At 36.7% G+C, this 27,814-nt stretch overlaps 2 protein-coding genes across 5 annotated transcripts in view; one reads left to right on the top strand and one right to left on the bottom strand.

Moving 5' to 3' along the window:
* RIDA (reactive intermediate imine deaminase A homolog) overlaps positions 1-27,814 on the bottom strand; it is a 959,578-nt gene that overhangs the window by 432,881 nt on the left and 498,883 nt on the right. The gene's annotated exons all lie outside the window — the stretch shown is intronic.
* VPS13B (vacuolar protein sorting 13 homolog B) overlaps positions 1-27,814 on the top strand; it is a 442,966-nt gene that overhangs the window by 23,809 nt on the left and 391,343 nt on the right. For 2 of the 4 annotated variants that reach the window (XM_051610148.1, XM_051610150.1), the window contains exons 4-7: positions 13,890-14,013; positions 18,336-18,503; positions 19,641-19,822; positions 22,419-22,593. In XM_051610148.1, coding sequence (XP_051466108.1) covers positions 13,890-14,013; positions 18,336-18,503; positions 19,641-19,822; positions 22,419-22,593 — 649 coding nt within the window. The remainder of the gene's footprint in view (positions 1-13,889; positions 14,014-18,335; positions 18,504-19,640; positions 19,823-22,418; positions 22,594-27,814) is intronic. The other 2 variants (XM_051610149.1, XM_051610151.1) reach the window with 2 other exon arrangements.

Below are 27,814 nucleotides of genomic sequence, written 5' to 3' on the forward strand. Positions count from 1 at the left end.
AGAGAGAATCATGCATTTGAGTTTTATGCAGCAGAAGAGATACCTGAGAAAGACAATAAGGGCAATGTCTACTACTTTTATTTTTCCTTGGATTAAGTCAGGTGACTGGCCATGCTATTACTTGCAGTCTTTGTTGAAGATTGTATTTCTTATGTATTAAAGATGCTGTTTTTTAAGAAACACTGTTTTTTGTTTCTATCACTTACTTCCTTTGTATTTCAGCATCTTTGTTCTATCCCACTTCCATTTCTGATCATCTACTAGTCTGTCCTTTTTGCCTCTATTCAGTAGTAAATATTGCAGTAAGTAATTATATTCTTTATAGACTTCAGAAACTTCAGCAGGCGGGGAAATGTTTCACATTGAAGTGTAAACAGAAGTGGGGCAAAATTAAACCAGGCAACGATCATTAATTTACAGGTATAGTTACGAATACTAGTGGATGTTTGTTACAAAAGTAACAGACAAAAAAATATTCTCCCTTACTTTGAACATATACCACATGCAAAGCTTTTTATTATATACAAGAATATTCTTCTAGTAAAATAAAACATGGTAATACCCCAGATGAATATCACTTTATACTCTGGGACCAGTGCTATTTAGCATCTTTGTTGGAGACATGGACAGTGGGATTGAGTGTGTCCTCAGCAAATTTGCTGATGACACCAACCTGTGTGGTGTGGTTGACACCCTAGAGGGAAGGGATGCCATCCAGAGGGACCTTGACAGGCTGGAGAGATGGGCCAGTGCCAACCTCATGAAGTTCAACAAGGCCAAGTGCAAGGTCTTGCGTCTGGGTCGGCACAACCCCAGGCGCAAATACAGGCTGGGGAAGAATGGCTGGAGAGCAGTCCTGAGGAGAAGGACTTTGGGGTGACAGTAGTTGAGAAGCTTGACGTGAGTGCTGGAGCCCAGAGGGCCAACTGCATCCTCGGCTGCATCAAAAGAAGTGTGGCCAGCAGGGCCAGGGAGGTGATTCTGCCCCTACTACTCTGCTTTGGTCAGACCCTACCTGCAGTACTGTGTACAGTTCTGGTGCCCTCAGCACAGGAAAGACATGGGGCTGTTGGAGAGGGTCCAGAGAAGGGCCACCAAGATGATCGAAGGCCTGGAGCTTCTCTGCTATGGAGACAGGCTGAGAGAGTTGGCTGTTCAGCCTAGAGAAGAGAAGGCTCTGGGGAGACCTTATAGCACCTTCCAGTACTTGAAAGGGGCTACAGGAAAGCTGGGGGGAGGCTTTTCATCAGAGAGGGCAGTGATAAGGGGATAAGAAGATAGGACAAGGGGTAATGGTTTTAAACTGAGAGAGGGGAGATTTAGGTTAGATATTAGGAAGAAACTCCTCACTATCAGGGTGGTGAGGAACTGGAATGGGTTGCCCAGGGAGGTTGTTCATGCCCCATCCCTGGAGGTTTTTAAGGCCAGGTTGGATGAGGTTTTAAGCAACCTGGTCTAGTGGTAGGGTTCCCTGCTTATGGCAGGGGGTTTGGAACTTGATGGTCTTTGAGGTCCCTTTGAACCTTAATGATTCTATGATTCTATACTTCTCACAGAAAGGATTTTCATACAGTGTCTTGCAGAGCTGAGTACAGGAACACAAATTGTGGAAAATGTTGTGGTGTGTTCAGGCCATCTGCATTTTTTCTTAAATTTATTTTGCAGACTGAATCTGGGAGAAAAACTAGGTAATAGGAGTTTTGTCCATGCAGATACATATGGGACCCTTTTGTTTGTGGAAGCGGTTGTAAAACAGTGTTTTAAATGATATTAGATATCTGACACTTCAAAGAAAAGTATATAGAGTATATATATACATACAGAAACTAATCTGGAAATTCATAATTCATTCAAAATACCTTCATGGAGTAACCTTTCTTGGGAAACTGTATTATACTACATTTGCACACAGGAGTAGAGGGTATGTGATGGGCAGGTGTGCACATAATGGGATTATAATCCAGGCACAAAAAAAGAGTAGAGGTGGAAACATCCCTGTTTATTGAAATCTTACAGGTAGCATGTTCAATTTCAGTTGGAAATGAAATTTTAGTAAGCTGCAGCTGTGTAACTAGATGTATTTGTAACTTCAATTTGTGGGTAAGTTTGACATTTACACTTGTGATGTAAAAACTTATAAGGAGTTTAGATGACAGCAATGTGACTAATGCCATTTTTGTCATCTATGAAAATAATAAAAACATGGATATAATTGTTAGCAATGTAGTATTCTGTATTGTGATTTGGCATTAAGTTTGGCTTCATAATATAGGTGCTCTTTGTTCTTAATATTGCATCTTTTTTAACCATTGCATTGAAACTGCAACTCTTTAATTGTATTTTAATTTAATTTTTTATTGCTTTTTCTATTTAAACTTTATTTGTTCATCTGAATACTTGTAGAGTATGGGATGATTTTAAAAAAAGACTGTATGTGGCTAGAAATAGGCTGTTTGTCACTTGGCAGAAATGGTTACCTACACATTCATGAGCCTGCGTTCTTCCACAAAGGGAGCAGGATTAGGATGAAGTTCTAACTACAAGATCATGTACCAGATCATATTGTGTGACTGTTAACAGACTCATATCACTATGATGCACTGACATAGTCATGTCCTCTGGTAACTTCATTGATATACCTTGTATTGTCCATTTAAACATTGAATAACAGCTCAGAAACTGTTTTTGAGGCTCACATAGTTATAAATGGGCTATTCAAGCACTGTGCAATCCCATATTCATTCAGTGAGAAGCAGATGTGTGTGGTTCTTTGCATCCTGACTTCCTGACCAGGACATTTGGATATAATGATGTGCCAGACTGTTAGCTATGTGAAAGCTAGATGGATTTTTTTCCTTATCAAGTATAAAACAAATAGTTAATCTGTTTGTGCAATGATTCGCAAACTTGTGTTCCTCCTCATCAGTAAATCTTGAGAAAGAGCAGCTTTCAGAGTCAGTTGACTGTTCTTATTCAAGATTTCAAAAAAAATCTCAAACCGACACATTTTAGAGCTTTGTATTCCCAGAGCAGTTTAACAATATGTATGTAACCATATTTTTTTTGAACAAAAATAGTTTATAAAGTTTATTTATTTTAATGGTATGTAGGACTCGCTCAGAAGTGATTGATAGTTGTGGTGTCCAACTTTGTAGACACAAGTATGATATAGCTTAACCGAGTCTGAGATGTAGGTTAAATATTTGGTTCACAGTCAGTTGGAGGGGGAAGGAGAGGAAAGACAGTAGTGAGGAGACCTGTCTGGAAAGAGTAAGTAGAGGGTGTCTGTCTGTGTATGGTGGATTCAGGAGTGAATGGACTGTGGTCTGTGCCACAGGAGGGTGCTAAAGCATGAACCAGATCCCTGGGTGATTGCCATGGGTGGATGACCCTGGATTATCTTAGTCCTTAAATTATTGGTATTCTTAAAATTCAGATCAACACTTTTTTTTCTTTTTTCAGTAAAGTGAGGGATTTGCCTTCTGAATAATGAAATTATCAGTTGCAACTACTCTTCAGGACTGCAGATAAAAAGCATCAGTAAAGGAAAGCTCTCTTTTGGTTTGAATGCAGTTGCAATTAAGGGAATTCATAGTATTGTGAGGTGTATGCTTTGTTAGTTTTTGAAGAAGCTGTAACTGTCCACCATCCCAAGAAATACATACCATGTAAAATAGTAAGTGTTAGAGAAACCTGAACGAGTTGGTGACTTAATGGTGTGTTACCTGTGATTACTCATGTCAAACTTTAATAAAACAGGGTTCTTAATGTAAATAGGTAAAAAAACCTGATAAATTATGGATTTAGGAGAATATTTTTTTTAAGTTTAGCTTTAAATGTATTCCTTGGCCTATGTTAGTCAGTAGTTTTTTTACAGATTATGTTCCATGTTTTAATTTGAAACAAGATACATGATTTTCTTCCATTCTAAATCCTTCCTGAGCTTTCCTGCCTGGCATTACATGAGACTAGAGGATGTTTCCAGGCTTTTAACTTTCCCACATACATGTTTTTTTCCCCAATTTCTTTTGAATCTTATTTCTCCGTCCTGTTGTCCAATTTTGTCTCGTACTTCTGCGTGTGGCTGGAGTGTGCAGTTGAGCACTGAACAGGAACAGTGCAGTCTTTTCAGAATATTTGTATATTCTGTTTGCTGGGGCACTGAACCTCATTTCTTACTGACACTCACTTTCCTCTCTCATTTTAAACCTGTACTTATTTTTTCATTGCAAATTAGACCAGGAATAAAAGAAAAAATACTTTCAATCCAAAATTATTGGCACAAATTTGGGAGAAGAGGTTTTGCTCTCACTTTAATATTAAAAAAATAAAATCCCTTCTGAATAGCTTGTAGCAAGGAAAGTACATTCATTCCTTTGAAGACTTTTGAATACCAAAATTTGTGTAAGGAAGGCAGTGGCATGTACATGGTGGTCACTCGAAAAAATAATAAATGATGGATCCTGGTAAAAAAATCCTTACTGCCTGAGAGGAGGTACATTTTATTTTCAAGTTACCAATGTGATGACAATTTACATGTTATAGTTACAGAGGTCCTTTATAAAACTTCGCAACACTTGGAAGTATTGTTGACAGCTATGTGTCTCTTAACGTACAGCATTCCAGTGTTTTTGTGCAGTATGTTGCTGACTGTTTTAGAAGATAAATAGTTGTTTGTTTAGGTGTAAGGTGATGTTTCAAAAGCTTTCTTATTTAAAAAGCAGTGCATTGTAAATAGCAGTAAATTCCTTGAAGTGGTATACACATCACAGACCAACAATTGTGAAAGAAATTACTGATTATATGTAAAAACTCCTTAACTTGTGTGTTTTGAATAAGCTACACCTGTGTATATTTTTTTCACATTGATTGACTTTAGAGTTCTGAAATGAATAATTGTCTCAAAACGGCCACCCTGACAAACTGGACATTGTGCTTGGGTGGGGTCCTCATTTGATAAGCCACCTGAGCACTGTTCTTACAAGATGAGCCCCTCGTTCAGTAGCCACCCTGATCAATGGGACACTTGTTACCTGACGAGGAGCAGTGGCCGGGCAGCGGGGCCCTGCGGGGGCAGAGCGCCTTCCTGCAGTGGTGCTCTGTAAGGCCACTGGACGAGGTGCATGTGCAGAAATATGGGTCATTGTTTGAAATTGGCTTCTATATTTAGAACTGGGTCAACCAAAAAGTTATGAAACTGTCTGACTTAGGGTAAATGGTGTTTCAGCCAGGTGTATTCAAGTCTAAAATTTAACATATAGTTATACATACCAAACAGATTTTAATTTATTAAAGCTATTTGAATGTCATTCATACAAGCATTAATAATAGTATTACATGTATGTGCACAACGCACAAAAAGTGTACTGAATTATTAATAACTATTGGAAATAGGTTAGGAAATGTTTTGTCTTAACATAGCATTAAAAAGCCATTAGTATTCTTTTTGTGAATGTGGTGCTTAGTTCTTAAAAGGGGAAGAATTTTTTCCTAGAGCCATGTCAATGTTCAAGTCCTCTGTTGTAGGTGGTCAATGAAATTCGCAATGCTTTTGAATTTGCAGGTTGCAGTGAAAAACTAGAGAGCTGGGGATTAGTCAGTTTGCTGGAGCCCTGCTGTAGGTATGCTGCTCAGCAGTGTTTGGGATTAGAAGAAAACTTCATCTGGACAGTATTATACCTTCCACTGAAGGAAGTGGGTAGCCAGGTTGTGTTGTAATAAAAATTATTACTATGTCCTTGGCAGGTGGTTGGTGGAGGGAATTCTTGCACATGGTGCCTGGGTTCCTAATAAACTGTAATAGGAAATGTGTTAGGGGAAAGTACCCCCTAAAGAAAGTGTTACATGGAGCTGCAACTACAATCTACCAGGACAGTGGAGGAAACAAGTACCCTTAATATTCTGCCACCATGAAGGAAAGTGATGTCTTGGTGAAGAGTCTGGGGGCCATTGAAATAAGGATGGGGACTAGTGCTAGCCCTGTAGCAGGTGGAACAGATTACAATAGGGAGAGTAACTTGAATCAGCCAAGTTTTTGCTAATGATTCCCATATGGTGTTTAATGAATCAGTTATGTGATCAAGCCGTGCTCAGAATGGTGTGTCCATCTTCCTGTAGGATTTATGAAAATATACTTGATAAATGCTTGAGAAATCAGCTATTCTTAATTATTTCAAGAGACGTGTAAAAAGGATGAGAGTGTGTCCAGTCTTTGGTACCACATCCTCCAAAATAGCACGCAAACATGTAAGCTGTTTTCAATACTGTTACTGTACACATGAGAATGCAGCAATGTAAGACATGTTTGTTGTGGTGCTGACTAGTTCAAGGGCTGGACCTGTCTGAGAGTGAGGTCATCCTGTAACAGCCCTGAATTGTGCATTAGGCTCGGTGACACCAGAACAGTCAAACTATTCTGGATTTTCCCTGTATTGAGATGAACCATTCAATGTGATATATGTATTTTGTTCTGTTAAGACTTAATTCTCATGACAAAGTGTGGTGTTGTTTGTTTTTGTTTGTTTGTTTTTGGCAGATCTCTGTTCTTTTTATAGTCTTAATTTTATTCATGGAATCATAGAATGTTTTGGTTTGGAAGGGACCTTGAAGATTACCTAGTTCCAACCCACTTGCATGGGCAAAGGAAACCCTCCGAGACCAGGTTGCTCAAGGCCCCATCCAACCTGGTCTTGAAGACCTCCAGGGAGAGGGCATCCACAGCTTCCCTGGGCAACCTGCTCTAGTGTCTCACCACTATCACAGTAAAGAATTTCTTCCTAACGTCTAACCTAAATCTGTCCTCTCCCAGTTTAAAACCTTTACCCCACGTCCTACCACTGCACACCCTGGTAAAAAGACCCTCCCCAGCTTTCCTTTATGCTCCCTTTAGGTATTGAAAGATGAGATTTGATTTGTTTCTGAACACAACTCAGAAAAGAGAGTAAAAACTTAGTTTGCTTCTCATCTTTTCTTGTCCAGTTTGCAATCTGTTCTTCTGGGTGTGTTTCCTGTCACTTTTATACCCCAGTCCTTCAGGGTAAACAGTTTCAACCACATCTCCTTATTTCCAGGCTTAGAGAATATGTGGGGCAGAAGGAGCCTTTTTAGCCCATATCCATTGTCCCACAAGGATGCCCCACATCAGCTTTGTTGAAGGAGCTCATGTAGCACAAGTCTTTCTGCTACGTCTCTCCTCCTGACTCGTATCCTCGCAGACCACCCCAGTGTGAGAATTACCGAGTTAGAGTTCTGTGCATTGTGAGTTTTGTGGAAAAATAATTTAGGAATTGCTTCCCCCCCCCCCATCCTTACTTCTACGGTAAATGAGTATAGCTGACATTTGCTACTGAAATACTTCGTACTGGTGGTGCGTGGGTTTTGTGGTGGGTTTTTTTGTTTATTTGTTTGTTTTTGTTTGTTTGGTTTGTTGTTTTTTGTTTAGGTTAGAGGGTCCTAGTCATAGATTAGGACCCCATTGTGCTAGGTATTAAGAAAACACTGAATACTGTTACAGAATTAAGCTGCCCCCACCCATATGCCCCCAAACCAAAACACTGGTGAACTTCATGTAACATGAGGATGAGTGAAGTCTTTAAAAAGCTTATCCTAGGAGAAATTACAGAAAAGTCATTTTGAGATGTTTATTGCTATAAAAAAGCACTTATATCATAGTAGGTGGCTTCATAATGCTTTTTTAAAACACAAACATATCAACAACTTTACTAGATCATCAGTTAACTGTTTATTATAAACTCTCTTTCCAAAGTAGAGGATACATGTACAACTTTCATCCTTCAAATACTTGCAAAGTAATTTTATTTGTTGCTCTGTATTAGGTGTTGAGAAATTGAGGTGTTGTCATGGTTTAACACCAGTTGGCAACTAAGCAGCATGCTACCACTTACTCATCTCCTCAGCAGGGTGGGGGAGAGAATTGGAGAGTAAAACTGTGAAAATTCATGGATTGAGGTAAAGACACTTTAATAGGTAAAGCAAAAGCCACTCAAGCAGAGCCAAACAAGGCATTAGTTTACTACTTTCTGTGGGCAGGCAGGTGTTCAGCCATCCCCTGGACAGCAGGGCTCCATTGTGTGTAATGGTTACTTGGGAAGGCAAACACCTTCCTTCTTCCCCCAGTTTTATCTACTGAGCATCACATCATATGGTATGGAATATCCCTTTGGTCAGTTGTGGTCACCTCTTCCAGCTGTTTCCCCCCTCCAACTTTTTGTGCACCCCCAGCTTCCTTGCTGGTGGCATGGAATGAGAAGCAGAAAAGGCTTTGACTCCATGTAAGCCCTACTCAGCAATAGTGAAAACATCTCTGCACTATCAACACTACTTTTAGCAAAAATCCAAAACATAGACCCTAGCTACTGTGAAGAATATTAGCCCTTATCCCAGCCAAAACCAGCTCAGGAGTATTTCTGAGGAACACTTGGTGAGAATAGCCTGCTTTATGTATCTTTGGCTCTGTGGCCTTATCACCATACACTTTCAGACTTGTGACAACTCCCTTTCTTGTAAGCAAAGGAATTTTCCTCTCAAATACCTCAGATAATCAGCTAATCAAAACAGTAGCGACACTGCAGGCAGATGTTCATTGCCCAGAAATCAATAGGCAGAAAGGCTATTCTGCAGTGTTGGTGTAGTGGACTTCCTATAGCTTTCAGATGGGGCTGCAGTGGCAGCATTTTAGCCTGCCCACAGCTTTCACCTGGATTTTTAACTTGTACCTCTATTTCAGGGCACACTGTTGTGTTAATATATATTAACAAAATATGGCTTGTGATAGCAGAGTAAGAGATGGATGTAACCACATGGTCTAGTACAGGTATCTTAGTTTGCATTGCTGCTCGCTGTTTCTGTTTGTTTCTCTAACATCAGCTGAGATCAGATGAAAGAAGATGCAAATACAGACTAACACCCTGTTAAATTATTTCTTGGTTGTAGTAGCCTTTGCAGCCTGTTCCAATACTTGATCACCTTCCTGGTGAAAAAGCTTTCCCATAGCTCTGCTTGGAAGTGCCTGTTTCAGATTTGTCAAAGGTGTGTACTGTGAGAGAATGAGTGACAACAGACAGAAGAGTCTGGTTCCAACTTCTCTCTGCCCTCCCAGTAGGTAGCTGTAGACAGCAGTATGATCTCCCTTCTCCAGGCTGAACAACCTCAGTTGTCTCTGTCTCTCTTAAGGAAAACTTAAGTGCTCCAGTCTCCTGACCACCATAGTGGCTCGCTATTAGATCTGATTCTGGTATGCCCATGTCCTTGTACGGGTGAGCCCTAGTGCAGTCTTCCACACAACATCTCACCAGAGCCAAAGAGAGTTGTGCCTCTGGCTTCACCCTTACCAATACAGCACAGCACTTAACTGGTCTTTGTAGTAAGAGCACACTTCCAACTTGCAGTCCACTGTGACCCTTGGATTCTTTTCTGCAAAGCTGCTTTCTAGCAAGTTGGCTCTTGGTTGCTACAGTTACACAGAGTACCTGAATCCTAGGTGCAGGACTTAGCGTTTGCATCTGGACTTCACAAAGTTCCTGGCAGCCCATTTCTTCAGCCTCTCAAGGTCCCTATCAATAGTAGCCCTGCCCACCAGTGCATTGGCTCCTTCCCCAAGGTTGGTACCACTCATGATCTTGCTGAGGGTACACTCTATCCCATCTTCCAGGTCTTTAATAAGGACGTTAAGCACCATGCACTTGGTACTGATCTCAAGAAGCTAGCCACCAGTTGGACTTTGTACCCCTGGTCACAACCGTTTGGGACCAGTGGTCCAGCCATTTTCACCCAGCTCGTCTCCTACTATCCAGTTGATATCTCAGCAACTTGAATAGGGTTTATGCAGGAGACTGCATAAAAGGGTTTGCTAGAATGAGTATATTTTGAGCATTGCTTTAGTCTTGCCGCAGGCAACTAACTAGTCAGCCATGTAAGCACAGCCCACTAGTGGGAAATGAGTTCCTCTCTTGTGGGTTTTTTGCATCTTGTGATTTTAAGATACGCTTTACAGAAATAAGTATCTCTTACTGACCTGTAAAAGTTCTTAAGCATGTTGTTTTAGAAATGATAAATGATAAGAAGAGCAAAATTTTGTAGAGGAAGAGAGAAAACAGCGATGGAGAACTCTGCAAATTTGTGCAGTAGGTAGTTAAGGTTGATGTGTTCAGACATTGTCAACTGTAATTTGCTTTAAACCTTGCAATAAGTTTTATATTGCACTAGAAAATTGAGGAACTTGCATGTAAATATACTATCCTAGGTGTCATTAGCATGTTACTTGTGACTTGCATAGTTACAGAAGTAACCATAGTGCTCTATAAAAGCATTTCAGCTGAATATGTGGTCTGACACGTTTGTCAAAAGGGAAGAAGGAACCTAGTTGTGCAAACTTCTGTTTGTTGTGATCTGAGGTATAAAACAACTTCTACTTATTATGTAAAGTAGTGGGAAAATATGTTTCTGTAAATGTTATTAAAAAAAAATCACCTCTCTAGGTGCATGATTAACTTTTTAAATCTAGTTTTCCACTGTTGTGACTGTTCTTTGGAATCACTCTTCTTAATGCTAAAATGAATGGGCAGTTTTCAAATCTCATACTATAACTATAGTTCTATAGTTATTGGCACTTTTAGAATGTAGGTCCCTTCCCACCCCCAGCATAATTTTGACTTTAAAATGTTTGTCGTCTGGTGTGAGGTGGATTTATTGGGAGCGCAGTAGTTTTAGTGCCTTTTGGCTGGGTGTTTCTGATGACATCACTGTGATCTAGATACAGTGTGTGACTCTAGTTGGTTCCAGTGTTAAATAGTTTCATAATTATGCTAGTTTTGGCAGTTCACTTGGAACTTTTTCCCATTTCTTTAATGAACATGTTTTACTTCTGGGCTTATGAGACAGCCACATGTTTGAGAAATTAATAGTGTGCTCTTAAAGTTAACGTTGAGCAGAAGCATGCAGATACAGAAAGCTTTTGGATATACAGCTATGTAGCAATGTAGTTCCTAATAAGGTCATGGTTACTCTTATCTTATGGTAATGAAAGAAGAAAAAAATTGCTTTATAATGTCTCAGTAGCTGTTGTGAAAAATTATGTATGTTCATTCCCCAAAGCCCCCCGCGCTGTTCCAAAACCTTTTTCATAATTGTATAATATAAGGAAATGAATGGATGTTATCCCAGATTACCAAAAAACCTTTTTCAAATGTTTGGTTAAGTTGAATTCTTCTTAAATGTAGGTATACTCTGTTACTTCATGTGGATTAAGTGACATAGATATATTTCTGAGAAATTTTTATGTGCTGTGTTTTGGCACCATCTTGGAACATGTACATCTAACAAAAGTTATGGTTACTTTTAGGGCTAACTTACTCTGAATAGTTGCAACTTTTTTCCATCACAACAGACTTGTACCTCAGAGAAATACAAAAAGCTTATTTTGTTGAATTTGTTTATGGGTTAAAATTTGAGAATTTCTTCCAAAATTAATGCAATCTAAGAGTTCTCTGCTGCTTTTCTTTAAAACAAACCAAAACCCTTGAAAACCCAGTGTGCCAGTGTGTATTCCTAATTCTCTGAAAGTGGTGAAAGTTTAAACCACTCTTATTTCATCTTTGAGTGTTAATAATACTCTATATGATTAAAACATCATAGAGATTTTGCATGAAGTTATAAGGAGATTCATCTTCGTGTCAATACACAGATAGAAAAGTTAGGATTGAACATAGGCTTGATGCAGTTAACACTGCAAACCCAGAATGCCTTCCTCAGCCCCCCTTTCTTTTTCTTGTATCCAACATAAATATTAAACGACAAGCATAATGTGATCCTATCAGATCGAATCATTAGATAGTTGTACCACAGCATTCTGTACAATCCACAGGTGAGCTCAGGAAAGAAGGAAATGTGCTGATTGAGCTGTTTGGTCACACAAACTTCTCAGTTTTTTTTGCAAGTTCAAAACATAAATAGCATTATGGGGACTCATCTGAAAAATTATTTTCATGCTATATATGAATTGGTCTCCAAGAAAGAGAGTATGGTTAAAAGTTTAGCTTAAAAGTCTATGATCTGATTTTTCTGGGTAAGCTGGAGATTTGAAAGATAAAGGAACTTTTCTGATTATAAAATATACCTGTTGTTGAAGAGGCTTCTGTCATGCCAGTTTAAAGATAAAACAAGAGCTTCAAGCTATCGTTATTACTCAGGCAGGTCATGAAGACAGTGGTGTTTTTCTCCGGAAGTTGCAGTGTAGTTAGAAGTTCTGCATCTGTCTTCAGGAGACAGATTCCTCAATGAAAAGCATCAGAAGACTATCAGAGATAAGAAAGCAAACAAATGCCCTCCAAACACAGTTGATGCTAAACATATGTTTCATTTTTTTCGTGCACTCGGATGGGAAAATCCTGTATGGCTGAAATGGCCAAATAACTGTAAATTAAAAACTTGTTTCAGTTCTATGTCTGAAAAATCTCAAATTGTCTATGGTAACTCATCCCTCTTTCAGAAGCTAGCTCCAGCCTTCTGGTGTATGAATGGGTCTATATTCTGCAGTGTCTCCAAGTAAATTCAGCCTTCTATTTTTTTTTTTTTCCAGGGTAAGATTATTTTACTCAATCTTTTTTTCTTAGTAAAAATGGTATTTCCACTTTAAGAGAGAATTTCCCACTGTCTTGTTATTCTAAATATGGAACGGAAGCAAAGAACTATCTCTACAATAGTTTTTGAAGTTATAAACTTATTTAAAATATATATAATTGCATGTATCTTTTGTTTTGTTTTCATGCAAGAAACATGAATAAACAAGTAACATGAAGATTCCAAGTTGTAATGTCTCTGACAGTAATAAAAACGGGCAGCATGCAGGGAAACACGAGTGATCCGGTACAAAATCCCAGCACAGTTTAAGCTGTTTGCTTTTTTGGTGGTTAGAGGACTTAATAATATTGTAGCTTCATACTGCAGCACTTGACATTTGTTGCCCAAACCCTTCTTTTTCTGAGTATGTTGTGTGATCCTGGGAGTGCTATGACACAGAGAGCATTTAGCTCTTTTTCTGCAAGAGACTGCATCCATTGAAGAGGTAATTTGGCTTGGGTCAAAAGTTGTAAGAATTTACTTCCTCTCTAGCTTGCTCTGGTACACTTACAAGAATATTTCTGTTACTTTTCTTGGCTTTCTTGCACTTATGTCTTGCAGTTAATCTGTCATTCTGAAATGTAATGGGAATACTTGTTGGGTATTTAAAATCCTATTTTCAACTAATTTAATTTTTTTTGTTTCTGTGGATTTCATCCTGTGAGGCTTATGTCATATTCTCTAATTATGTGCCATATTTCCTGCTTCTGAATTCCGTAAGGTAAACAAGCTATATGGAAGCTCAAGATGAGTGGGTGTCCTCAGTTCATTTATCCTTTCTGGGGCCATCTTTTACTATTTTAGAAGTTTCTAAAAATATTTTGCTTTGTGAATCGGCTTCAATTAGCTGCATTAGGAAGGACATGACTCTGGTATCTTAGGACCACCTGAGGTAGTGATAGTTTGTCTTTTTTTTTTTTTTTCAGTCTGCAGGACTCTTTCCATTTGAAGGAATGTTTCAGCAGAAATGGGTCTAGATGAGATGTGTTCAGTTGAAATTAATGATTAAATGGCTGAGGAATTTTCTTAAACAACTTCAAGTATTGATTGCAAATAATTGTTTGTTTTCCAGCTAGTTGTGTAAAAATTTCTCTAGTTAGAAGCTTGTACAGTATTGAATGGATGGAAAAACACTATCAGAAGTTTAATTTACCAAATCTTTAGGAGTTGTTTTCCCTTCTTTTTTTGTTGTTGTTGTTGTGTTTGGTTGGTTGGTTTGGTTTGGTTGACTAAGTTACTTTCTTCTCCCCTAGCAGGAAGACCACGAAAGTTGTGGTTCCAGTTCAACAAACCGCAGTACCACAGAAAGCATGAAATCAGCAGTAAAACCAAGACGAGTTCAGCAGTCTGCTTCTCCTGACCCTGATTTACCTCCAGGTAATCCATAATTTCAGATCCTGCATTGTATTTGAGTGATAAAAAATACACCTAAATTTCATTCAAGTGGTTGTGATGTCTAAGTTATACTATCATATTGCTGTCCAACTATACACTTAAAGGTGAGTGAAATACTTGAACATTTTAAAACACAAGCAAGTTGCAATAAAACATTGTTAATCCTTACATATTTTCCTTCAATTTTGTTGAATTCTTAAATTTACTGAACTGATTTATGGCGCAAGATAGATTAGTGTGGGAAGCATAAGGTAGAGGTAGTGTGTTAGATTTTTGTTCTCTGCTCTGTTACAGATCATTGTGTTTTCTACTGTTCATTAACTGCTTAGTGGTTCACATTCAGTCCTTGTAAGCTTTCAGACATTTTGTTTTCAGATTCTTGTAACAGTTTTAAAGGTAAGGTTTTTCTCATTAAGAGAGTAATAATTCTGAGAGATTTCTTACTGAGTTTTCTGTCTACTGGTAGAGATGTTCACCACGTTGTGTTTTCTGATGTGAAATTTGACTCAGTTGAACTTGGAGATACATAGTTCCTCAGGCGTTTTTATACCGTATAAGTATTTAATGACTGTTGCCTCTGAGTTTGCACAGAAATTTGGAGTATATATGGTGTTTTGTGCAGAAAAATGAAACTGGAGAGTACCAGAATGAATTGCTGTTTGTGTTCTTGGGGCATGTTACTTTAGATAGATTAGAGACATGAGTGTTGTGTTAAGCTTTTTTCTGTCTTTTGTTAATGGGAAGTTTATACTTGCCTTAACTCAAAAGAGAATATTTGAATTTAGTGTGTGGAATAATACGTACTGCAGAGTATCATCTTGCTTCGGATTGGGTGCTTGTGGAGCCAGGTCTGGAGACTCTCATGAAGCCCTGAGATGCCATAAATTCTGGTGGCTTTGGAATGGCAGGACTGTTGGCATCTGCTGTGTCCTACCATGGACAGCGCTTCAGCTCCAGCAGTTCCTTGGCATTTAGTTCTTTGGGTCTCACCTGTGAACAGCAGGAATCAAAGGCTTGCCAAAGACTTGGATGATTGTATTGCTTTCAGTGACAGTTTAAGGATTTTGGTTTTTCAAATTTTTTTCAGCTAGTGTTACCTGTGGACCTCTCAGAAAGTTGTAGTGTTAGTGAAAGCCTGGAGTTCTTATTGTAATGCTGACATCTGATGAAGTTAAACATTCCAAAATATGTGCTTCCACAGATCCAGATACAACATGCACATTGAAAATTGGTTTGCATGTCATCTTTTATGATCATATAGTGATTCTCAGTGATTACTGTGCTCATAAGAACTGCACATACTGTATTTGCAGTACTGTAGCAAATTACAAGATCTAGTGTGTTCTTACGTTACTATTTGATAGGTTCTGTAGCTGTACTTTGTGCTTTTGTGAAACTGTAGGGCACTGTCACCTCCTTCATTGTCATTACATTTGTCCTTTAACTGGGTAGATTATGTTGCTACTGAAGTCTAATGATTCAGAAAGCATTGGTGAAAAGCTCACCTTGTTGAATTGACTGTAAATTACTTTCCATGTCGTGAAGTTCTCTTTATATAGTTGGGTTGGGTTTTATTTTTAAAATGCATAAACCCCACTGTTTAGTATAGAGGTCCTATGTGATAAACAGCCTCCCTGAGGCATAGGGAGGCTTCCTTTATAGGAAGATTTTCTTCTCTGTGGTACAGGATATGGCTTTGCAAAGCTTTAATTTTGCACATCTTGGATTTTAGTAAGATATTGAATCATCTGCTTCAGATTTGTTTTAGCCTTTGGAGGTGTCAGACTACTGTTGTAATTTGTTGAAAGATTTATTTATCTTTTAACTCTGCTGTGTTCTCAAAGATGGAGCTAGGCAGAGCTTAGCTAAAAATGTAGCTTTAGTAACAACACTGCTATAAACTTAAGATGTTTAGATATGACTAATCTGATATAAATTCTGTTTAATCAGTAGACCACTATGGTTGACTGTGCTGCTACAATCTGAAACTACATTCATGGCTCTTACTGTACCATGCAGCCTACCAAGTTCTGGAAAATTTGGAAAAAGTGTACATGTGGATTTTGTGTAGAGCCTTGGGAGAGAATTTACTGCTATAAATTTTCTAGTATTCTTAGTCACTTCATCATAGAATACTAGAGTTTGTGACAAAGATGTTCATGGTGTTATGTTTAAAAATTGCAGGGATAAGAAGCAACTCCCGCTTGTATTTAAGACCCTTTTTTAAAAAAAAACAAAACCTGAACTATACATGAACCTGCTGATGTTTTGTTAGTTTGTTTTGAATTAGATTGACTTTGAAAGATCCTTGACATCAAAGTGTTGAAAAAACTTTAGATCCTGTGGAGGGACATCTTCACTGTCTTCAGTGAAATTAGTAGCTTGCTTTAAAATCACAATTACATCTCTGGTTAAGATTTTATAGTTGCTAGTTACATTGTGTACTAAATATTTCTATGCGGAATTTAAGCAACTAAATGCTTTGTGCCGGCTTCTATTTATATACAGGTCAGTTTACACCACTCTAGTGATGAATATGGGTCTCTTACACCCCTTAATTATTGAAGTAACATATCACATCTTCTGAATTCATATAATCTAAAACTATGTCACTGTTTTAAGAAGTTAGTGAGAAAATCCTTAAAACCAAATTATTCCACGTATTTTTCAGTAGTTTTTTAAAAGATTATGTTAGAAATGTGATAGTTCTAAGGTGTCAAAATGTTGACTTTCACTGTGTTTCTGGATTTCCTGTTTCTGTAGATAATGTTCTGAAACATTTTCTAGATTTTGTTTTAGAACAATTAAAATCTTATTAAGGTAGCACGAGATGTTAAAATGCCATTTCTCTTCTGCTGTATCTAGCTTTACTCAAAGGGTAGCATGCTTAAGAGTCATATAACATGGAGCAAGGTGAATTATGATAAGAAAATGATAGGTGTTTTACAATTAGGATTTTAATATTGAAATACCTGTAGAACATTGTCATGTAGCTGAATAGTCTGCTAGTGGTAGCTGAAAGCACATTTTGCATTTAATAGAAGAGGTGGTTAGAGGATTTGAATGCTGCAAAAGGAAAAAACATGTCAACTGTGTAAAATTGCTGTTTGGGAACTGAAGAAAATCACTTATGGTAAAGCATTCCATATACTTAAAGGTGAAAAGTAATATTTAAGTGTGAAAATGATAACTAGAAGAAGCAGAGTAGAATGGAAGTAACAACCTGAGTATGATCGTGCAATTTTTAAATGTTAATTTTAAGTTTATTTGAATTAAAATTATTGATGTAAGTCAGTGTTACTTAATGTAAGTTGCAGAAAACTACTCTTGAAGCCTGTGGATTTAAGCCTGTATCATTAACTGTTTGTTTTGTTTTGTTTTCTGTCAGCATAGTTACCAAGCTGGGCCTCTATCATGTATTATACATATTTTTTAGATAGTAATGTTATAAATTTTAAAACAAAGAAATTTTAAGGCTTGGGTTTTTTCCAGTACAATTGAGTTAGCTCCATAGTTACATTCAGTGTACATAAAAGTATATGAATATGGGTAGAATATGGGTATTTAATTTCTTTAACATATGGGTAAAATATGAGTGTTTACAACATATTGGGAATTCACAGATGAGATCGCTTTTCCAATCACATTATTTCTGAAAAAAATTAAATTGATTTCTTCCCAACAGGCTTCAGTGCAGGTGCTTACTATTTGGGCTGTTCACAGAAACTGATTTTGTTACACCTCACAGGGGTCTTACTGAGCATGATGTGTATATATTAGCTTTCAGAATGGAAAAAAGCACTAGGCGTATTAATGTTCAGTTATCTTTTTTTAAAATCTAGGTGAGAGGGCAGATAGGCATAATATGTGCATACTTAAGAAGTAGGATGCAACTGATGTTCGCTTTTCCAAACTTATTTCTAAATATCTTTAATGTAAAAATTCACTGTCATTAAAATTCTTGTCTACAAAAATCCAGAGTCTTCTGTTTTGTTACTGAGTTTAAATGTTGATTTTTGCCACCAAAAAATAATATCTTAAACTGTAATATGTTCCTAACACTTACAGGTTTTTTTTATGGTTTCTCTGTTGCTTTTCTAGGCTGCTGTTTGACTTAACCAAATGCCATTTGGAAGAGTTTTAAGTACTGTGATTTTATTTATTTAAAATAAATAAAGACAAGGATACTTCAATTCTTTTAATTTTTATTTCAAAAAATAATACAAAATAGACATAATAATTTTAGTAATAAATGACTTTGACATCTTGTCTTTCTTGTAACTCCTAATTTGTTTTATTTATAGGTTATGTTCAGAGTTTGATTAGGCGTGTTGTAAACAATGTCAACATTGTGATCAACAATCTCATATTAAAGTATGTGGAGGATGATATTGTTCTCTCTGTCAATATCACTTCTGCTGAATGCTATACAGTGGATGAGTTTTGGGATCGTGCATTCATGGACATCTCTGGTGAGTAGGCATTTTTTGGTTTTAGGTATCACAGGGGAGTTTCTCAATATAGCAATCTGAAAGTCTAATAAAAAGGTTTTTGTCAGAAGTATGATACTTTCTCCCTTCGTTTCTTACCAGTTTTTCCCTTGTCCTTCATTTTGAAGAGGCAGTTATAGCAATACAGATTGTTTCTTAATGCATAGTTGTATGATCACAGATAATGATACAGCATGTTTTGTAGTCCTCTCTGCTCATACTTGCCATCCTGTGGTTGTGTTTCATTTTGTGCTTGCTGCTGGCAGTGAGTGCTTAGGCAATCTGTTTCTGTTTTTGGGAATGAGCAGTAGCATCTTAAGGTGTTCTCTTGCAATTGTTTGTTATGATCTTAAAACTCTAAACAGGCTGGCTAGAGAGATAGTAAATGTGCTGCATTGTAGTCAAGTGTGGCATACCAATTGCAAGACATGCTTTATTTTGCTTCACGTTTTTTCAGGAAAAAAACCCCCACCAAGTTTTTTTATTTTTAGCTTGGTCCTCAGTATTTGTATGGCTCAGTCTTTGAGTTACCAACATTCACTTTTAAATCTGGGTGTTCTTACTGACATCTGGTAGAGATGGAATTTGGGCACAGTAAGAGTATTTTAAGATCACAGAAGATCTTGGGTGGAACAGGGAATTTAATCACTGGACCCATTTCTTTGTTCTGGCTAAAATTATTGCAAAGGAATATGACAAAATTACAAAATATGTTAAGATCACTATAGTAGCTCTTGTTTGTTTTGGAACATTCAAAAGAAAACTTTGGGAGAAAATAGGCAATATTCTTTCTGGAAGAATAATGAGAGTAATATTAAATGTCTTCTGCTTGCACTTGAAGCAGTACTCTTGCTTTGTAAACAATCAAAGGTACAGTGAAGGGATGAAAATTTGAATTGGGTGTAACTAAGTTGTCCTCACTTTTTAAGTATTCAGCTCAAAAAGTCTGTCACATTGAATTATTCTTTAGTTGTATAAACAAGTATTTTGCCAATGATTTAAATAATGACCACACAACTACCTTGTATTGTGTATGGATTTCTCCTAGATAAGAACATGTATGCATAACTTATTTTTCTTATGCAATATTTTTCTTAACCTGTATACTTCTTTTAAAAGCCACCGATCTGGTGCTGAGAAAGATGATCAACTTTTCTGACTGCACAGTGTGTCTTGATAAGAGAAACGCTAGTGGTAAAATTGAATTTTACCAGGAACCTCTGCTGTACAAATGTTCCTTCAGGACTCGTCTGCATTTTACTTATGATAACCTCAACTCCAAAATGCCATCTATTATTAAAGTAGGTATCCAAAATATTTTTTCTCCTTTTCTTCAGTCTTGAAGCCTAAAGTAGTGTATATGAAGTTGTTCAGAAATACCTTCAATTAAATCAAAGCATTTAGATGAAGGATGCTAGATTAATATTTAAGTGAATTAATACTTGTTATGATCCAATGATTAATGATCTGAAGGTAATGATTTTTTTAAATCTTAAATATTTTCTAGCATTTCACTGCCATACCATTATGCAATGATTACATCTAGCAAATTTTAAATTTCATAACTTTCTGATTTTTTTATATGAATGGAGATTGTGTGCTGTGGATCATCAGGATACAGTTATTTAAAAAGACTGTCTTTACAATTAAAACAATTGAATGGAAAAAGCTGTATTAAATTGAAGTAGAAGGAACTGTTTTCAGTAAAGATAACTACTTCATAAATGTAATTAATTCAAGGACTCAAAGTTTTTTCAGAGTCACTTCTGCAAAAGGGATTAATCCAGCTTCAGTGTGTCTGAAGGGTAGAATATTGAGTGCTAGCAGCTTGTGTTCTGGTGGTGTGTTTCCCAGCTAAAGACAAAAGCCAGCAGTAGTCCATCTTTTTCTCCAAATCTTTGGAGATCTTTTTAATGAAAACTTTCATACTCTGTGTTGTTCACTTGGTAAAGTACATCTGGTTTTCAGTCTTGAGCGAAAGTTTCCAAGACTTCCACATCTGTAATAGCATGTGCTCTTCTGGTTTCTCTGTAGGGATTAGAATATTATTATAAGCTGTATAATATTGACTACTACATCTGTTGCAAAATTTTGGCCAAACTAATGTTAATGAGTTTAAATTAAGACTTTTCAAATGGGGACTCAAGTTCTGAGGTACTTGAGTATGCATTTGTATGCTGTTATATTTGGAACACTAAGCTCCTATTTTCAGTTTTAGAGTGAAAATAGTGTATGTGGGGGGAGGCAGCAAAACACGTAAAATTATCAGGGTTTTAAACTTCTTGTTGCTTTCCTTTTTGAAATCATCATGGAATGAGACAGGTATGAGAGATATGAGCTGGTTTGCACTGAAGAGGTCAGTCCTGCCTCCCAGTGTTTACAGCAACAATGACTGGTCTGACTTGTCAGCGGTCTAAGTTGACATCATTGGTAGAATGCTACCCGGACAAGTTTTTGTGCAGCTTTTAGTGAGATGAGTCAAGGTACTGAGGAGCAGATGAGTTCCACTGGCAATGCAGGAGCAGGACTGTGATGGGAGAATAGTACCATAGAAGTAGTTTGGGAGTGTAACATAATTTCAGTCAAGCCACAATATAACTATGTTCTTTGCCAACGGTGCTACCTAGTGTTCCTGTCCTTTGCTGTGACATTTGCCCCTTGTGTGACAAAATAGTATTTTTTCCTTCTAAATCTGAACAGTTATTTGCTTGTTATCCCTCCTGTTCATCTGCACAAAAAACTTATTATTGACATCTTTTAATCAACTGGCCCTGAAAAATTCATATTGAAGGAATAATTTTAATTTCCAAAATGTATATTGGAATTTTGTGCTGATCTTTTTCAAATAATTTTAAATAATAGCAGAATTTCCACATCTAAAATCTTCCCCTTAGTCTGTTTAAATGGCTACTGTGTTGTCACTTGTTCTATATGACTGAGGCTGTAGCTTTATTAATAAATTTACTTAAATGTATTAACAAAGACTTATTGGTATATTAGCATATTTTTGCACAAACATTTATTTTACTATTGTATTTTTACCTGTGTGTGACTGAGCAGTCAGTTAAGTCATTTTTCATGTTTTGTGAGTTGGGTTGCACTAAGGCCAATGCTGATGTGTAGTTTCTTTGTTTACCTTATTTTCACCCACAACATTTAGAAACAACCTAGAGCTAGAAATACATCTAATGTTATAGGCTGTAATATTATTACAATAATATTTTATGCAACTCTCAGTTTAATGGAAAATAGCTTTCCGATGTCTGGTTTTTGTCTTTATAGCATGACCACATATTCATAAAAATATTCTCTAATATTGAATAAAATAGCTAAAATGTTTAAAGAAGAATACATTTTCATCCTAGTAATTACAGTCTTTACATGTTTAAACTGGAATATCCAGAGAAAACAGTTTTCTGCACTTCAGTTTGAATTAATCCTTTTCATCCCTTCTGTTACTTCTCCACTTGAAACAGTGTTTGGGGTGGGAAAGAATCAAAATGAATGTATTTTACAACCAGTATATCGATGTTTTCTTTATTATGCAGACATTTTTATGAAGCTCTGTAATGAAAGTAGAAGTTTATTCAGATGCAATTACGTGACTTATGTTTTTGAAATTTCTTTAACAACAATTGTAAAAAAAAATAAAGGATAAAGTATGCAAAATATATTGCACTTGACTTTTCAACCTGAAGATCTCTTAGGTAGCAAACCAAAGAGTGTGCTTTTGACAGTCATTGTTTGCAACCCTTTGTCTTGTGTTGTATTCCAGCTTTTGATTTTAGAAAATACAATGCACTTCCAAAATGAATATGGAGTTGTATTGCTTAAAAGTTGGCTTTAATGATCAAAGGGCTTTGTTATTATTTGCTTTTGTTGTCTTTCATATTATAGATTCACACATTAGTTGAAAGTTTGAAACTTTCCATCTCAGATCAGCAGCTTCCTATGTTTATACGTATAATGCAACTTGGAATTGCTCTTTATTATGGAGAAATAGGCAACTTCAAAGATGGAGAAGGGGAAGACGTGATTTGCCATTCTAAAGATATGTTGGGAAATATCACTGGTAAGTCTGTTTATTTTTAAAAAAGAAATGTTAAAACATTAATTTCTTTGCCTTTTACAAATGTAAATGGGCAAGGTCAGTCATTGCAAAATGTCTCAGCGGTCTGCAGTCTGTTAGAGCCAGTCCATTGTGCTGTGTAAGAGTACACTGCTCTAATATTTTTTGTGTTATGTTTTGAAAAGTATTCTGAGGGTCCTAAATAAATTGAGGTTAAACTTTATCTAAAAAGACCTTTTTAGGAGTTGTGACACAAGGTATGTTGGATTTATCTGTTGCTGTGTCATGCAACAGGGCACCTGTCCTTAAGCAACTTTGACTTCATTATTTAGTTCAAATGTGGCTGCTGCCAGTTTCAAAGTGATGCGTTTTTCCACCTTTCTTGAAAATTCTACTGAGAATAGATATATCAACACTTATTCTAAACAGCAAAGTATTACTTTGCTCCATGTTTTCAGTAGTTCTGTCCTTTTACATTGTCTACTCTCCTCTACTTTTTCTTTTTGTATGGCATGTATTCCATCTTCTACATGATCTTCCAGGGTAGCTTACTGTGATGTGGTCTTCTGAGGAACATTGCAAGGATAAGGGGTTAATTTTCTTTTTACCTTAGTGTTATGGCTTTCCATCTGCTGTTTGCCACATATTGCCAGGGTTACAACAGGTTTTGGATGGTCTGAATGGTCAGTGATTGAGCTGTGAACCTTTCACTCCAGCTTCAGTTTTATGTGGCTTTGCTAGGGCCTACCAACTCTTTTTTCTGGTTGTCTCAAGTCAGGCACTTCAGTGTTGAGATTTTGTTAGATGAATTGATAGGAATTTGCAGCAATGTAAGAAAGGCATATAGGTGCTTACTTTACATTAAAATTCAAGGGAAATAAATTTTCTGAGTAGACATTAGAACTCAAATACTTTCCTATTTCTTCACTTCTATGTGAAGTGTGAACACAGAACATTAAAGATTCAAGCAGTCATGTTGACTTATATTGTACTATAATTTTATTTTTTTAGTACTCTAATCAGGAATATCTTGATCTGAAACATTGATACTTTAATCTGAAGTTTTTGTAATGTATCAGGCACTAAGTGAAAGACAAGATGGAGAATGGACTGTCATTCCAAATTCTGAGTTTTCTTGGTTTTATGCTTTTGTAGAGCAGAAGTTAATTTACTTGTCAGAACTGAGAACTTAGTTAAAGATTTGTGTTTTGATTTTCATCTCCACAAGACAGAAGTTTTGGATATCTTTCCAAGGTTGAATTTTGATCTGGGGTAGTAGGAAGAGATACCTTAAATCCTTGGAATTATATATGAAGGTGATGCAACACTCTTAAGCTATGCTTGTGTTTATAATATTGAAACAGTTTGAAACTTAGTGTAAACTATTAAATTAATTTTGTTCTGCTTAAGAAATAGATGTAAGTTTATAATTTGTTTATTGGTCCTGTTTTGCTGTCGTCTTTGATTTCAGAGAAATAAATAAATAATGTGGAATATAAAAACAGTGGACTTTTTTTTCCCAAAATATAGTTGGCAGAGATAACCGTTTCAGTCTCATGCCAGATGTAGAATTCTCTGTCATGCTCCTGCTATGTGGAACTGAGCAAATAATCAGTTGTATGTAAATAGTTCTGTTGTATTTTTATTTTAAAATGCTTTTTTTTTTTGTGCTAGAAGCTATTTGCCTTACAAGAAATCTGGAGTTTGTTACACACAACATATGATTAGATGTACTTAATTAATATCCTGAAAATATTAACTTAATTTTCTTCTGATACTTAAAGCATAAAGTTTTTAGAAAAACCATCAATATGCATTTTAAGACCTTCTTGTATCTAACCAATGTTTTAACTGTACTATTTGCAGGAGAAAAGGTTAAGAACTTATCTATGAAAAGGTATCTATGAAAACCCTTGCTTTCAGACAAAGGATTCTTTGGACCATTCATGTATTTCTTTTGTTCCCATCAAAGTTCACCCAGATTTGGCCAAGTTTTTATGCTACAGGGTTATGATGCATTTAGAGTAGGACCATTTGAATACAGGAAAGGCATAGAAGTAAGGGAGAAACTATATGAATCGAAATGCAAACAGTTGGAACTGGTAGGCAGTGAGTTTCACATGGAAAGGTCTAAGGTTTAGAGGCAAACATTAGACTGGGATGAACAGCTCCCTCTAAGTGTGGAAGAGGAGGGGTGTTGGATGAGAGAGGTGTGTGGGTTTTGTTTGACTGCTTTTGCTTAGTGTGTGAGTTGGGTGGAAGAACAGAAATACAGTTTAAGCAAAATTTAAGGTTAAAACAAAAGGCATCTGCCTACAAGTACTCAGTCTTTTCTGCTTCTGGAATGGAATTTGAGATTCTTATGTCCAAATATGAGTAAAATCTTTGGCAATGCCTCTCTTGTCATCCTTATTTCTTATGTTTGTCCTCAGGAAGGTTGAAATGCAGTTGCCTGTAAATCTGTAAATTATTTGTATTCTTTTTTGAACAACTGTGAATGTGACTTCCTAGTTTTTTCAAAAAAAAACTATCTAGAAAAGAAATAATATCATGTAACTTCATACTGATTAATGCAAGAGTTGTCAGAAGGGTCAGAAATTAGACTAAGATTGCAATCATAAGAAATACCAAGGAGGAAATCTGCAGTTTTCTATACAATTTTTTTTTTACTACACTGTGCTCAAACATTGTCATTGTACTTACTTGTATGATTGTATTTATTTGACACAGCTATCTCCTTCAGAACACAAAACAGGTGGCAATTGTTGGGTGGCCAAGCCAGAGCTGCAGAAACAGTTCTAGAAGTCAATTTCTATCTTCACTGGAAAATATTTTGCCACACAATGGCTAAAACTGTTATCAACCTTTTTCCTTCCTACCATTTCTGCTTGTTTCCTGCATAGTTTAGTATTTATGTAGGTATACACACATGCACAGGTATGTGTACACACACGCAAATAAATCTTTGAATTATTTAATTATTTGTTTCCTCTCCTTCAGTGCAGTTAAGCAAGCAGGAGTGCCAAATTGACACAAACCAGGTTAGCCATACCGTCCATTTGTGAGGTTTTTTTTCCCTTCTGACTTTATATTATGTTTGTCTTAGAAGGGAAAAACCCCACTTTCTTAGCACTTCATGGTACATTTGTCATCTGAATTTCCAACCACAGATTTGAACTTTTCTGAGGAAACTTTAAATGTGCTACTATTTTCAGAAAAAAAATATAATCAAGTGCAACAATAAATGATGTATATTATCTGCTGAGCTATGTTAGCCACATTTTTTTTCCAAGAGTAATGCTTAATGAAATCCAACACTAATTCCATTGGAATTGTGCCTAAATTCTTTGCAGTTTAATAATATACAGAGGTCCTTTATAGATTATATTTTTATGTCTCTCTGAAAGGGTTTTTTGAAGATTCATTGAGCAGTTTAACCCAGTGTTTACTACTAAGGGGTCCCCACCCTTTCAGTTTAAAGAATTTACTGGGTTCAGTCATTGTTGACTTAGTAATATTGATCACAATTCCATGTCTAAGAATCTTCTAGCAACAGTTTGGTTATTCTTGTATACCCAAACTTAGGATCAGGGCAGCGGGGTAGCCTTTGTCATTAATGTATATTTTGCTGCCTGTGTAAAATGTGCTCAAATTCTGTCAAGCTGAAAGCATTCAAAATATATAAGGTAGAGTTACAGGTCAGAAATACTGGGAGGAACTTGCTTTAGTTTGGTATGTAAATTCACTTCACACTGCATGGATACTGGACTGTGCTTCTGCTCAGAGCCAGACAGAACTTCTGCTTCTGAGAGGTTGAGGGCTGCCTGCTTGTCTTGGATATGTTACTGTACTGGTATTGCAAAGGAGGAATTGGATGTATTTCAGTGCAGAGAGATACAGAAGTAGAGAAGGTTTGGACAGAGTCTGTGGCAGAACCAGCAGTTGTAGTTGTGGGAAGCTGGGACTTGAGAATAAGCTTTTGGCTTGTGGTGGAAGAAATTGGCTAATGTAACTAGGATGCAAGGAAGAGCTGAAATTTAGTTGGATGGAGTTGCTGAAGTTGCTGATCTAAAGCTGGAATACTAGAACTGGTTAAGTAAGGAATGATCAGAGAGGTTTGAAGAGCAGAAAAAGCTCAAGCAGAGGAAGTCTAGCACTTGCTGAGCAAAGAAATATGAACAGTGGACTAGGAATTAAAAATTGCATGGCTGATGGGGGCGTGCAGAGCATGTGGGCAGAGAGCTGAGATGGGTCTGCATGATGGTGTTAGGAGTTGCTGAGCAAGAAGCTTGGGACAGATATGAGGAGCTGCGATCATGAACAATATGAGTTGCTGAGCTGAGAATGGTTTTAACAGCTCCTGGTGCTGCCTCCTCTGATTGTATTGAGATTTTTATTATTATTATGAAAGTTCTGGAGTGGTTATATATTTATACTTTTCCTTTTATGAAATGAAATCCGTGACAGGTGTGATTCCAACATATGGAGCATGTTTCCCAGGTCTGAAATAGCAATAATTTGGTACCTTTCTATCCCAAAGGAATATTGTGACACTTTCTAATATTTCTAAAGCACAAAGACCCTGTTGTGATCTTTACTCTCAAAAAGCTAACTGAAAAAAGATTGTGAATGCAAGTAGTTTACACTTCTACAACACTGAACAGAATAAAATGTATAGATCCTATAAACTCAGATTTGTAGTGGGCTGAAGTGCTCCTTGTTGAAAACTTGATGGTAAGATGGTGTGAGGAGTCTTCTGGGATACCAATGGAACAAAAAGCAGATAAAGAGAATGAGTTTAATATATGGCTACCTTTGTGCTGTGTATAATATTTGAGTTTATGAAGAAAATCAGGTTTTGCAAAAACATCAGAAAATCAGATTTGCAAAATCTATGACAGCAAGAAATTTTATGTGAGCATCAATTGTTGGATGCGTTCTTGTGTGATGTGCTCTAGGTGACCCTGCTCTAGCAGGGGGGGTTGGACTAGATGATCTTTCGAGGTCCCTTCCAACCCCTAAGATTCTATGATTCTATGATGATTCTATGAAGAAAACGACTGCAATATTCTATTAGGATAAAAATGGGAGAACTGAGTAGATTTATCCATATTTGACTAAGGAAAAGCAGCTGTGCACTGTTGTGAAAGAGTTAACATAGGGGAGAGTTGTTACTAAGCAGTGAAGAAAATGATCCCTAGTTTGACTGAAATGATGTCAGGAT

This window comes from Apus apus, chromosome 2 (assembly GCF_020740795.1).
Source record: "Apus apus isolate bApuApu2 chromosome 2, bApuApu2.pri.cur, whole genome shotgun sequence".
NCBI classification, from domain to species: Eukaryota; Metazoa; Chordata; class Aves; order Apodiformes; family Apodidae; genus Apus; species Apus apus.